General features: G+C 39.2%; 1 protein-coding gene across 6 annotated transcripts in view; it reads left to right on the forward strand.

Annotated features, from left to right (window-relative positions):
* Positions 1-12,878, forward strand: part of ITCH (itchy E3 ubiquitin protein ligase) — a 156,095-nt gene that overhangs the window by 140,391 nt on the left and 2,826 nt on the right. For all 6 annotated transcript variants that reach the window (XM_063720616.1, XM_054542165.2, XM_024238866.3 and 3 more), the window contains one exon: positions 9,533-9,605. In XM_063720616.1, the coding sequence (XP_063576686.1) occupies positions 9,533-9,605 (73 nt within the window). The remainder of the gene's footprint in view (positions 1-9,532; positions 9,606-12,878) is intronic.

A 12,878-nucleotide genomic window follows, 5' to 3' on the forward strand; every position in this document is an offset into this window, starting at 1 on the left:
CACGAGCCCAGGGGTTTGAGACAAGCCTGGGCAATATAGGGAAACCCTGTCTCTATAGAAAATTTAGAAATTAGCTGAGCGTGGTGGTACATGCCTGTAGTCCCTGCTATTCAGGAGGTTGAGGTGGGAGGATCACTTGAGCCTTGGAGGTGAAGGTTGCAGTGAGCCAAGGTCATGCCACAGTCTCAGTGACAGAGTGAGACCCTATCTTAAAAATACATACACTGGGCGCGGTGGCTCACGCCTGTAATCCCAGCATGTTGGGAGGCCGAGGCGGGCGGACCACCTGAGGTCAGGAGTTCGAGACCAGCAGGGCCATCATGGTAAAATGCCTTCTCTATGAAAAACACACACACACACACACACACACACACACACACACACACACACACACACACAAATTAGCCAGGTGAGGTGATGGGAGCCTGTAATCCCAGCTACTTGGGAGGCTGAGGCAGGAGAATCACTTGAACCTGGGAGGCAGAGGTTGCAGTGAGTCGAGATTATGCCACTACATTCCAGCCTGGGCGACAAGAACAAAACTCCAACTCAAAAATAAATAAATAAATAAATTATATATATATATATACACACACACACACACACACGGTAAATTGTTGTTGATTTTAGTCATTGTATAGTGCTGTAGAATACTAGAACTTATTCTTCCTGCCGATCTGTACTTGTGCATCTATTAACCAACCTTTGGCTCTCCCCTCCTTCCTGCCACCCTTCTGTAGTAACTACTGTTCCACTTTGTACTTCTATGAGATTGGCTTTTTTAGCTTTCACATGAGTGACAGCATGTAGTATTTATCTTTTTGTGCTTGGCTTATGTCACTTAAAATGCCCTACATGTTCATCTATGTTGTCATAAATGACAGAATTTTGCTTTTTTTTAAAAATGTCTGAAGTATTCCAGTTTGTTTATACACCACATTTTCTGTATCCATTTACCTGATGATGGACACGTAAGTTGATTCCCTATCTTGGCTCTTGTGAATGGTGCTGCAGTAGACATGAGAGTGCAGATGTCTGTTCAACATACTGATTTCCTTTTCTTTAGATGAATGCCCCGTAGTGGGATTGCTGGATCATATGGTTGTTGGGAGGCTGAGATGGGTGGATCTCTTAAGGCCAGGAGTTTGAGATCAGCCTGGCCAACATAGTGAAACCCTGTCTCTACTGAAAATACCAAAAAAAAAAAAAAAAAAAAAATTAGCTGAGAGTGGTGGTACACGCCTGTAATCCCAGCTACTTGGGAGGCTGAGGCACAACAATTGCTTGAAACTGGGAGGCGGAGGTTGCACTCTAGCCTGGGTGACAGAGCAATACTCTGTCTCAAGAAGTTAATAATAATAATAAGAAGAAGAATTTACATCCCCGCCAACAGTATATAAGAATTCCTCTTTTTCCACATCCTTGCCAGCATTTGTTATTTTTTAATCTGTAACAGTTATTCTAACTGAGGTGAGATGATAGTTCATTGTGGTTTTGATTTGCACCTCCCTGATGATTAGTTATGTTTAAATTGTTATTTTGAGAGATATCTATTTAGCTCATATCCCATTTTTTAGTGCATTGTTTTTCTTCTTTTTTGCTGTTGAGTTCTTATATATTCTGGATATTCTTTGTTGGATGAATTGTTTGCATATACTTTTTCCCATTCTGCAGATTGTCTCTACACTGTATTGATTGTTTCCTTTGCTATGCCAAAGCTTTTTAGTTTCATATAACCCAATTTGTCTATTTTTGTTTTTGTTGCCTGTGCTTTTCATGTCCTCTTTATAAAATCTTGGCTCAGGGCCAGGCACGGTGGCTCGTGCCTGTAGTCCCAGCACTTTGGGAGGCCGAGACGAGTGGATCACCTGAGGTCGGGAGTTCAAGACCAGCCTGACCATGGAGAAACCCTGTCTCTACTAAAAATACAAAAATTAGCTGGGCGTGGTGGTGCATGCCTGTCATCCCCACTCCTTGGGAGGCTGAGGCAGGAGAATCACTTGAACCCAGGAGGAGGAGGTTGAGGTGAGCCGAGATTGTGCCATTGCACTCCAGCCTGGGCAAGAAGAGCAACACTCCGTCTCAAAAAAAAAAAAAAGAAAAAAAAAAAAAGAAAAATCTTTGCTCAGACCTGTGCCCTGAAGCATTTTTCCTGTTTAATCCATTTTGAGTTGATTTTTGTACATTATGAGAGAAAGGGGTCTACTTTCATTTTTTGCATATAGATTTCTGTTATTCCAGTACCATTTATTGAAGAGAGTGTCCTTTCCCCCAATGATTGTTCTTTTTTTTTGAGACAGAGTCTCACTCCGTTGCCCAGGCTGGAGTACAGTGGCGAGATCTCGGCTCCCCACAACCTCCACCTCCCAGGACCAAGCAATTCTCTTGCCTCAGCCTCCTGAATAGCTGGGATTGCAGGCACGCACCACCACGCCTGGCTAGTTTTTCTATTTTTAATAGAGATGGGGTTTCTCTATGTTGGTCAGGCTGGTCTCGAACTCCTGACCTTGTGATCTGCCTGCCTCAGCCTCCCAAAGTGCTGGGATTACAGGCATGAGCCACTGTGCCCAGCCAATGATTGTTCTTAGTGTCTTTATTGAAAATCAGTTGGATGTAAATATGTGGGTTTGTTTCTGGTTTCTCTCTTCTGTTCCACTGGTCTATGTGTCTGCTTTTATGCCAGACCATGCTGTATTGGTTACTATAGCTTTGTTGTATATCTTGAAGTCCAGTAGTGTGATGCCTCCAGCTTTTTGTTCAGGATGGCTTTGGCTATTCAGGATCCTTTGTAGTTCAGTATGAGTTTTAGGATTGTTTTTTCTATTTCTGTGAAGAATGTCATTGGTTGTTTTTGTTTTTGTTTTTTGAGATGGAGTGTATCACTCTATCACCCAGGCTGGAGTGCAGTGGCACATTCTCAGTTTACTGCAACCTCTGCCTCCCGGGTTCAAGTGATTCTTGTACCTCAGCCTCCCAAGTAGCTGGGATTACAGGCATACGCCACCACACCCAGCCACTTCCTGTATTTTTAGTAGAGATGGCATTTCGCCATGTGACTGGTCTGGTCTTGCACTCCTGAACTCCGGTGATCCGCCCACCTTGGCCTCCCAAAGTGATGGGATTACAGGCGTGAGCCACTACACCCAGCCGTCATTGGTATTTCTGTAGGGATTGCATTGAATCTGTAGAAATTTTTAATAATATGGTTATTAGTGGAGTATTAATTTTTCAACCTATGAACATGGGATGTCTTTACGTTTTTTGTGTGTTTTTTTCAATTTCTTTTGTCAGTGTTTTATAGTTTTTGCCGTAGACATCGTTCACCTCCTTGGTTAAATTTATTTCTAGGTTTTTGTTGTTTGTAGCCATTGTAAGTAGGATTGCTTTCTTGATTTCTTTTTCTTCTAGTTTGTTGTTTTATAGAAACACTGCTGATTTTTGTATGTTGATTTTGTATCCTACAACTTTACTTAATGTGTTTATCAGTTCCAATAATTTTTTATTGGTGGAGTTTTTAAGGTTTTCTGTATATAAGGTCATGTTGTCTGTGAACAGGGATAGTTCAACTTCTTCCTAATTCTGATGCCCTTTATTTCTTTCTCTTACCTAATTGCTTTGGCTAGGACTTCCAGCAGTTTGTTGAATAAATGTGGTGAAAGTGGGCACCCTTGTCTTGTTCCATATCTTAGAGGAAAAGCTTTTAGTTTTCTCTGTTCAGTATGATGTTGTCTGTGGGTTTGTAATATATGGCCTTTATTATGTTCAGGTACATTCCTTCTGTGTCTAACTTGTTGAGAGTTTTTCTTATGAAGTGATGTTGGATTTTATTAAATATTTTTTCTGCATCTATTGAGAAGATCATATGGTTTAGCCCATCATTCTGTTGATATACTTTGTTATGTTTATTGATTTGTATATGTTGAACCATCCTTGCAATCTTTGGATCTTTTTAATGTGTTGCTGAATTTGATTTGCTTGTATTTCATTGAGGATTTTTGCATCTGTGTTCATCAAGGATATTGGCCTATAGTTTTCTCTTCTTTTCTTTTTCTCCTTTTTTTTTTGTTTTTGTTTTTTGTATCCTTGTCTGGTTTTGGTATCAGGGTAATGCTGGCCTTGTAGAATGAGTTTCAAAAAATTCTCTCTTCTATTTTCTGGAAGAGCTTGAAAAGAATTGGTATTTGTTCTTCTTTAAATGTTTGTTAGAATTCCATTGGTTCCTAGACTTTTGTTTTCTTTGATGGGAGACTTTTTTTTTTTTTTCTTGAGACAGAGTCTTGCTCTTTCACCCAGGTTAGAACGCAGTGGCACGATCTCAGCTCACTGCAATCTCCGCCTCACAGGTTCACACCATTCTCCTGCCTCAGCCTCCCGAGTAACTGGGACTACAGGCGCCCACCACCATGCCCGGCTAATTTTTTGTATTTTTAGTAGAGATGGGGTTTCACTGTGTTAGCCAGGATGGTTTTGATGTCCTGACCTTGTGATCTGCCCACCTCGGCCTCCCAAAGTGCTGGGATTACAGGCGTGAGCCACCGCGCCTAGCTTTTATTTATTTATTTTTTTGTGAGACAGTCTCGCTCTGTCACCCAGGCTGGAGTGCAAATGGGAGACTTTTTATTACAGATTCAGTCATGTTACTTATAATTGGTCTTTTCAGCTTTTCCGCTTTTTCTTGGTTCAGTCTTGGTAGGTTGTATGTGTCCAGGAATGTATCAATTTCCATAGGTTTTCTAAGTTGTTGGTGTGTAGTTCATAATAATTTCTAAAGGTCCTTTGTATTTTTGTGGTGTCAGTTGTAATGTCTCTCTTTTCGTTTCTGATTTCATTTATTTGGGTCTTTTCTTGGTTAGTTTAGCTAATGGTTTGTCAATTTTGTTTATCCTTTCAAAAAAAAAAACAACTTTTCATTTCATCGATCTTTTGTCTTCATTTTTAGCCTCATTTTTGTTTATTTCTGTTTTGATCTTTATTATTTCTTTCCTTCTAGTAATTTTGGGTTTGCTTTGTTCTTGCTTTTCTGGTTTCTCAAAGTGTATCATTAGGTCATTTATTTAAAATCTTTCCACTTTTTTGATGTAGGCATTTATTGCTATAACGTTACCTTTTAATATTGGTTTTGCTATATTTTATGAGTTTCAATATATTGTGTTTCCATTTGCATTTGTTTCATGGAATTTTTAAATTTCCTTTTACATTTCCCCATTGGTCATTCTGGAGCATGTTTAATTACCATGTTTTATACAATTTTGAAAATTCCTCTTTTTATTGATTTCTAGTCTTATTCCATTGTGTTCAGAAAATATATTTGACATTATGACTTCAGTTCTTTTAAATTTGTTGAGACTTGTTTTGGGTCTTAATATGTGGTTTCCCCAGGAGAATGTTCTATGTGCTGATGACAAGAATGTGTATTCTGAAGCTGTTGGATGAAATGTTCTATGAATGACTGTTAGGTTAATTTGGTCTGAAGTACAGTTTAAATCCAATGTTTCTTCGTTGATTTTCTGTCTAGATGATCTGTCCAGTGCTAAGAGTGGATGTTGAAGTCCCCAACTAGTATTGGAGTCTGTCTTTCTCTTTTAATGTAATAATACTTCCTTTTTATATCTGGGTTCTTTGGTGTTGGGTGCATATATATTTATAACTCTCATATCCTCTTGTTGAATTGGTCCCTTTATCATTATAGAATGCCCTTTGTCTCTTTTTATAGTTTTTTATTTAAAGTCTGTTTGCCTGATATATATATAGCTACTCCTGCTCACTTTGGATTTCCATTTCCATGAAATATCTTTTGCATCCCTTCCTTTTCAGTCTGTATGTGCTTTACGGGTAAAGCAAGTTTCTTGGAGGCAGCATATGATAGTTGGGTCATTTTTTTTTTTTTTTTAATCTATTCAGCCAGTCTATATCTTTTTAGTAGGGAATTTATCCACTTATATTCAAGGTTATTACTGATAGATCAGGACTTACTCCTGTCATTTTTAAAATTACTTTCTGGTTGCTTTATATATCCATTGTTCCTTTCTTTCTCTCATTGTTTATCATTATGGTTTTTGTGGTTTTCTATAATGCTAAGGTTTGGTTCTTTTTTCCCTTAGTGTATCTGCTCTACCAGAGTGTTATATTAATACTTTTTGTGTATTTTCATGAGAGTGATTATCATCTTTTCACTTCCAGATGTGGGACTCCCTTGAGCATTTCTCATAAGGTGATGAATTCCTTCTATTTCTCCCATGTCTGGGAAATACTTTATTTCTCCTGTATGTCTGAAGGATGGTTTTGCTGGGTATAGTAATCTTGGCTGCCAATTTTTTTCTTGCAGTACTTTGAATATTATCTCATTCTCTCCTGGTCTGTAAGGTTTCTGCAGAGGTGGCCATCTAGTTTAAACTTTCACCCAGCACAGGAAGAGAAAGTTTTAGAGGTGGTGTATATAATTCTTTAATGTGATGCTTCTTGACCTTGGGGATGGATCCAACATCCCACTTTTATTAATATATATTCATAATATCCCCTTTAATACACTGATTTATGGATGAAATAACCTATTGACAATCCCTAGAAAATACTTATACATAGCCTTGACTGTAATATAAGGGATTAAATTTTTTAGGTAATTTATAATGAAATAATATGTGTTTTAATACATGTCTATTTGGGGACAACTATGTTAGAAGATATACCTAAGAAGTCAAATATTTGTTCCTACTTATAAGAAAAGGTTTAAGACAAGATCAAAAGCCATTCTCTATAAGAAGTACTGGAAAGGCTGAGTGCGGTGGCTCACGCCTGTAATCCCAGCACTTTGGGAGGCTGAGGCGGGCGGATCACCTGAGGTTGGGAGTTCGAGACCAGCCTGACCAACATGGAGAAACCGCATCTCTACTGAAAATACAAAATTAGCCAGGCGTGGTGGCGCATGCCTGTAAACCCAGCTACTCAGGAGGCTGAGGCAGGAGAATCGCTTGAACCTGGGAGGCGGAGGTTGCAGTGAGCCAAGATCGTACCGTTGCACTCCAGCCTGGGCAACAAGAGCGAAACTCCATCTCTCAAAAAAAAGAAGTAGTACTGGAAAATAAAAGAACAGATGAGAAAGATAAATAATAGACTTAAGTATATGTGATAACAAAAGGAGGGAAGTAACCTAAATAAAGTACGAATAATACACCTGCAAAAATAAATTACAGATGGTGAAGGTGGAGAAAAATGAGGTAGATCTTAAAAGCATAGTATCAGAATATATCTCCTGTCATGAAATTCTACTCTAACATGTAAAAAAGCCTCGGAGACCATAACATTTGAAAGGTGGCTGAAAATAGGAACATAGGTACAAAAGTCTACACAGAAGTTATATGGTTTAGGGATGGTGTCAGAGTTTTTAATATTTGATTTTAAATCTATTAAAAGCAATTCAGAATCCTTTCTGTTACATACTAATGTGCATTATTAAATGAAACTCCTTTCCATCTATGTAGTTAAATATGCTGCTAGGTATGGTGGGCACACATCTGTAGTCCCAGTTATTTGGAGGCTGAGGCAGGAGAATTGCTGGAGCCCAAGATTTCAAGGCTGTAGTGCACTATAACTGCTTCTGTGAATCGCCACTGCACTCAAGCATGGAGAACATAGTGATCCCCTGTGTCTTAAAAAAAAAAAAGTTACAAAAAATGAAATGTGACCAGGTACAGTGACTCACACCTGTAATCCCAGCACTTTGGGAGGCCGAGGCGGGTGGGTCACTTGAGGTCAGGAGTTCAAGACCAGCCTGGCCAACATAGTGAAACCCCGTCTCTATTAAAAATACAAAAATTAGCCAGGTGTGGTAGTAGGCACCTGTAATCCCAGCTACTCAGGAGGCTGAGGCAGGAGAATCACTTGAACCTGGGAGGCGGAGGTTGTGGTGAGCCAAGATTGCCCCACTGCACTCCAGCCTGGGAGACTCGGCCTCAAAAGAAAATGCTATAAAATATTGAGTAGAGGCCGGACATGATGGCTCATGCCTGTAATCCCAGCACTTTGGGAGGCCAAGGTGGGTTGATCACTTGAGGCCAGGAGTTCAAGACCAGCCTGGCCAACATGGCAGAACCCCATCTTTACTAAAAATACAAAAATTAGCTGTGTGTGGTGGTGCACATCTGTAATCTCAGCTACTCTAGGGCATGAGAATTGCTTGAACCCAGGAGGCGGAGGTTGCATTGAGCCAAGATTGTGCCACTGCCATCCAGCCAGGGTGACAGAGTGAGACTCTGTCTCAAAAAATATATATATTGAGTAGAGAGAACATGCAGAGTGAGTTAATTTTAATTTATGTGTTGAACACCACAGAATAATTTTTACTGTGTTTTTTAATAATATTTCCTGTATTACTGGACTTTTTACATAACTACTTGTGAAAACAATTCAGTGTTATTAAATACAAAAGCACTAACAATTTATATTGGGTATACTTAGTATACTGGGTTTAGTCAGGTGGGACATGAGAAAGTTCTTTGTGTCTGACAGTGTCACACATTACAGAACAGTTAGCGTTCCTGCCCCCTTCTAATTAAAATATCTAGTAGCATTACCAGTCATTGAGACCAACAATAAATGCTTCCTAGGGAAAAGTAATGATCTTTTAAAAAACTGGTGTTTTTATGATCACTATTCACAGCTATCTCCAGCAGCAGGTAAATGAGGGGCAAGAATTTTATGTTTATACTTGTATCTGTTTTTGTAAGGGTATGCCATACAGGACCTGTAAGTTCTAGCATTAATAATATGGAATTCACTAGGATGTTTACATTTCACAAAGTTTTATCAATTCTGTATTTAAATCAAGTTTTATTGTAGTTTCATTATTGTCTTTCAAACTACTAAAATTAAGCTTTTTGTGTGTTCTTGTGTAAGCTTTTATTAATCATAACTGTGTTATTCCAGCTAAAGAATGCTAGATGAAACTGCATTTTCTCCTTTGGGGCTTATATTAACAAACCAGTCTTCAAACTTTTACGCTTACCAGAATCACCCGGAAGCTTGTTAAAGCACATATTGCTGAGTCTGATTCCTAGAGTTTCTTTTTGTTTGTGGGTTGGGTTTGGGTTTTTTGGGTTTTTTTTGAGATAGGGTCTCGTTCTGTCACCCAGGGGAGAGTGTAGTGGCGCAATCTTGACTCACTGCAACTTTGCTGCACAGATTCAAGCAATTCTCCTGCCTCAGTCTCCTGAGTAGCTGGGATTACAGGCATACGCCACCACATTTGGCTAGTTTTTGTATTTTTAGTAGAGATCAAGATTCACCATATTGGCCAGGCTGATCTTGAACTCCTGACCTCAAGTGATCTGCCCACCTTTGCCTCTCAAAGTACTGGGATTACAGACATGAGCCACCACACCTAACCCAGAGTTTCTAAATTGGTAAGATGATGTGTGGGGCCTGTGGATTTATGGTTCTAACAAGTTCCCTCATGATGGTGATGCTTGTTGGATTGGGGAACACAGTTGGAGATCCACTATACTAACAAACTGTTTATGATTTCATTATGTTTTAGGGAGCAATGGACCACAGAAATTCTGCATTGAAAAAGTTGGGAAAGAAAATTGGCTACCCAGAAGTCATACCTGGTAAGTACAATCAGAAAGGATAGAGAAAACAGCTTTTGTCCAGTTATCTGTAGCTATTTAAAGCCAGCTAGAAATTAAAGATGATATTTAGTAGATTTAAAGAATAGCACAGCCATCATAGCAATCCAGTTTAAGGGCATTTTGTTCACCCCTATATGATTCCTTACAACTATTTGCAATGGATTCCTTTTTTCACATTGAATTTTTTTTTCTTAATGTGAGATTTAGAGTTATTTTAACTTTTCTCTGAGGGCAGCAAAAGAAAGTTGGGAGACCTACTCTCTAACATCATGACCACAAATATTCTCATTTGAAATCTAATTACATTTCTGAAAATGTAGAAAACTAAATCTAATCCTAATCTCACAGCAAATATATTAATATTTTGGAATTCAACCTAATGTCAACAATATTTGAACCTTATTTTGTGGGATATATTTTAGTGGTCACATATGGTCCTTCCTGGATATCTGACCTCTTTACTGTTTTACTGTCTATTCCTTTTTGTTTTTATACATATGTTTTGTACATGCATGTAGTGTTTAAGTAACAATTTTATTGATATATAATTTACATATTATAAAACTCACCTTCTTAAATTATGCAGTTCAGTTCAGTGGTTTTTTGTTGTTGTTTGTTTGTTTGTTTGTTTTTGAGACAGGGTCTCACTTTGTAGACCAGGCTGGAGTGCAGTGGCTTGATCTCGGCTCACTGCAACCTCCGCCTCCCAGGCTCAAGCAATTCTCTTGCCTCAGCTTCCCAAACAGCTGGTATTACAGGCACCCGCCACTACGCCCAGCTAATTTTTGTATTTTTAGTACAGACGGGGTTTCACCATGTTGGTCAGGCCAGTCTCAAACTCCTGATCTCAGGTGATCCACCCACCTTGGCCTCCCAAAGTTGTTGGGATTACAGGCGTGAGCCACCGCATCTGGCCTGTTCAGTGATTTTAGCATATTTACGAGATTATGTAAGCATCATTACTGTCTAATTCCAGAATTTTTTCACCCTCCCAAAAATCCATGTACCCATTAGCAGTCACTCCCCTTTTATCCCCTGTGTAGCCCTTGGTAACCACTAATCTACTTTCTGTCTCTATGAATTTTCCTATTCTGGACATTTCCTATAAAATGAATCATACAATAAATATATAACTTTTTTTTTTGGAGACAGAGTCTCTCTCTGTCACCCAGGCTGGAGTGCAGTGGGGTGATCTCAGCTCATTGCAACCTCTGCCTCCTGGGTTCAAGTGATTCTCCTGCCTCAGCCTCCCGAGTAGCTGGGACTATAGGCATGCACCACCACGCATGGCTAATTTTTGTATTTTTAGTAGAGACAGGGTTTCACCATGTTCGCCAGACTGTTCTTGAACTCCTGACCTCGTGATCCACCCACTTTGGCCTCCCAAAGTCCTGGGATTACAGGCGTGAGCCACTGCCCCCAGCCAAATATACAGCCTTTTGTGTGTAGCTTCTTTTACTTAGCATGTTTTCAAGGTTCATCCATGGTCTAGCATATACAATATTTCATTCCTTTTTAAAATTAATTGTTGGGTTTAATATACATCACATAGAATTTACCATTTTTAAGTGTGTACAGTTCAGTGGCATTAAGCACATTCATATCATTATGCAGTCATCACCATCACCTATCTCCAAAAATTGTTTCTTTTGTTGAGACATGTCTCACTCTGTCACCCAGGCTGGAGTGCTGTAGCTCAATCTCCACTCATGCACCCTCCACCTCCTGGGCTCAAACTATCCTCCTACCTTAGCCTCCCAAGTAGCTGGGACGACAGGCATGTGCTACCACACCTGGCCAATTTTTAAACTTTTTGTAGAGACAGAGTCTTACTTTGTTGCTCAGGCTGGTCTCGACCTCCTGAGCTCAAGCAATACTCCTGCCTTGGCCTCCCAAAGTGCTGGAATTACAGGCCATTGTGCCAGACCTAAAACATTTTTCATCTTGTAAAATTGAAATGGTACCCATTAAAGCAGGGGTCCCCAACTCCTAGTCCCCAGCCTGTTAGGAACTGGGCTGCACAGCAGGAGGTAAGTGGAGGGTGAGTGAGCATTACCTGCTGAGCTCCACCACTTGTCAGATCAGCAGAGGCATTAGATTCTCATAGGAGCAATAACTATTGTGAACTGTGCATGTGAGGGATCTAGATTGTGCATTCCTTATGAGAATCTAATGACCTGAGGTGGAACAGTTTCATCCTGAAACCATCCCCCTCCCCACTCCTGTCCATGGAAAAATCATCTTCCACAAAACCATTCCCTGGTGCCAAAAAGGTTGGAGACTGCTGCTTTAAACAATGACTCCCCATGACTCCCTTTCCCCAGGTCCTGGCAAACATCATTCTACTACTGTTTCTATGATTCTTTAGTACTTCGTAAGTGTAGAATCATACCTTATTTGTCCTTTCCTGGCTGGCTTATTTCACTTAGAATAATATCTTTAATTTTCATCCATGTTGTAGCATGTGTCAGCATTTCCTCCTTTTTAATGATGAATATTTGATAGTCTGGATATACTACATTTTGTTTATACATTCATCTGTCCATGGACACTTAGATTATTTCCACCTTTTGGCTGTTTATGCTGCTATAAACGTAGGTATACTGTGGTAGAATACAGATATATCTGTCCCTGGCCCTGCTTTCAATTGTTTTGGGTATATACCCAGAGGTGGAATTCCTTGATCATGTAGTAATTCTATTTTTAATTTTTGGGGGGAATCTCACCATACTGTTTTCCATAGTGACTACACTGCGTTATATTCCTACCCGTAGTGCAGAGGGGCTCCAAATTCTCCACATCCTCACATCCTTTTCAACTCTTGTTTTCTTCTGGTTTTTGTTGTTGTTGTTGTTTTGTTGTTTTAAATAATAGCCATCCCAACAGGTGTGAAGTGGTATCTCATTGTGGTTTTTATTTGCATTTACCTAATGACTAAGGATGTTGAGCATTTTTCTTATGTGCTTATTGGTCATTTGTATGTCTTTGGAGAAATCTCTATCCTTTGTTCATTTTTAAATATTGTTGAGTTTTTTAAGTTTTTTATATATTTTGGATACCAGTCCTTTATCAGATATATGATTTACAAATATTTTTTCCCATTTTTGGGTTATTTCACTTTCTTGATGGTATCCTTTGAAGCACAGTAGTATATTTTTGTGTTTCTATAGTAGTGTATAAAGTAGTATACTACACTACTCATTTGATTCTTTGCATATTTCTTTTTCTCAAACTAACAATTCTTGCTTTTAG

The sequence above is a fragment of the Pongo abelii genome, chromosome 21, assembly GCF_028885655.2.
Source record: "Pongo abelii isolate AG06213 chromosome 21, NHGRI_mPonAbe1-v2.0_pri, whole genome shotgun sequence".
Classification (NCBI taxonomy): domain Eukaryota; kingdom Metazoa; phylum Chordata; class Mammalia; order Primates; family Hominidae; genus Pongo; species Pongo abelii.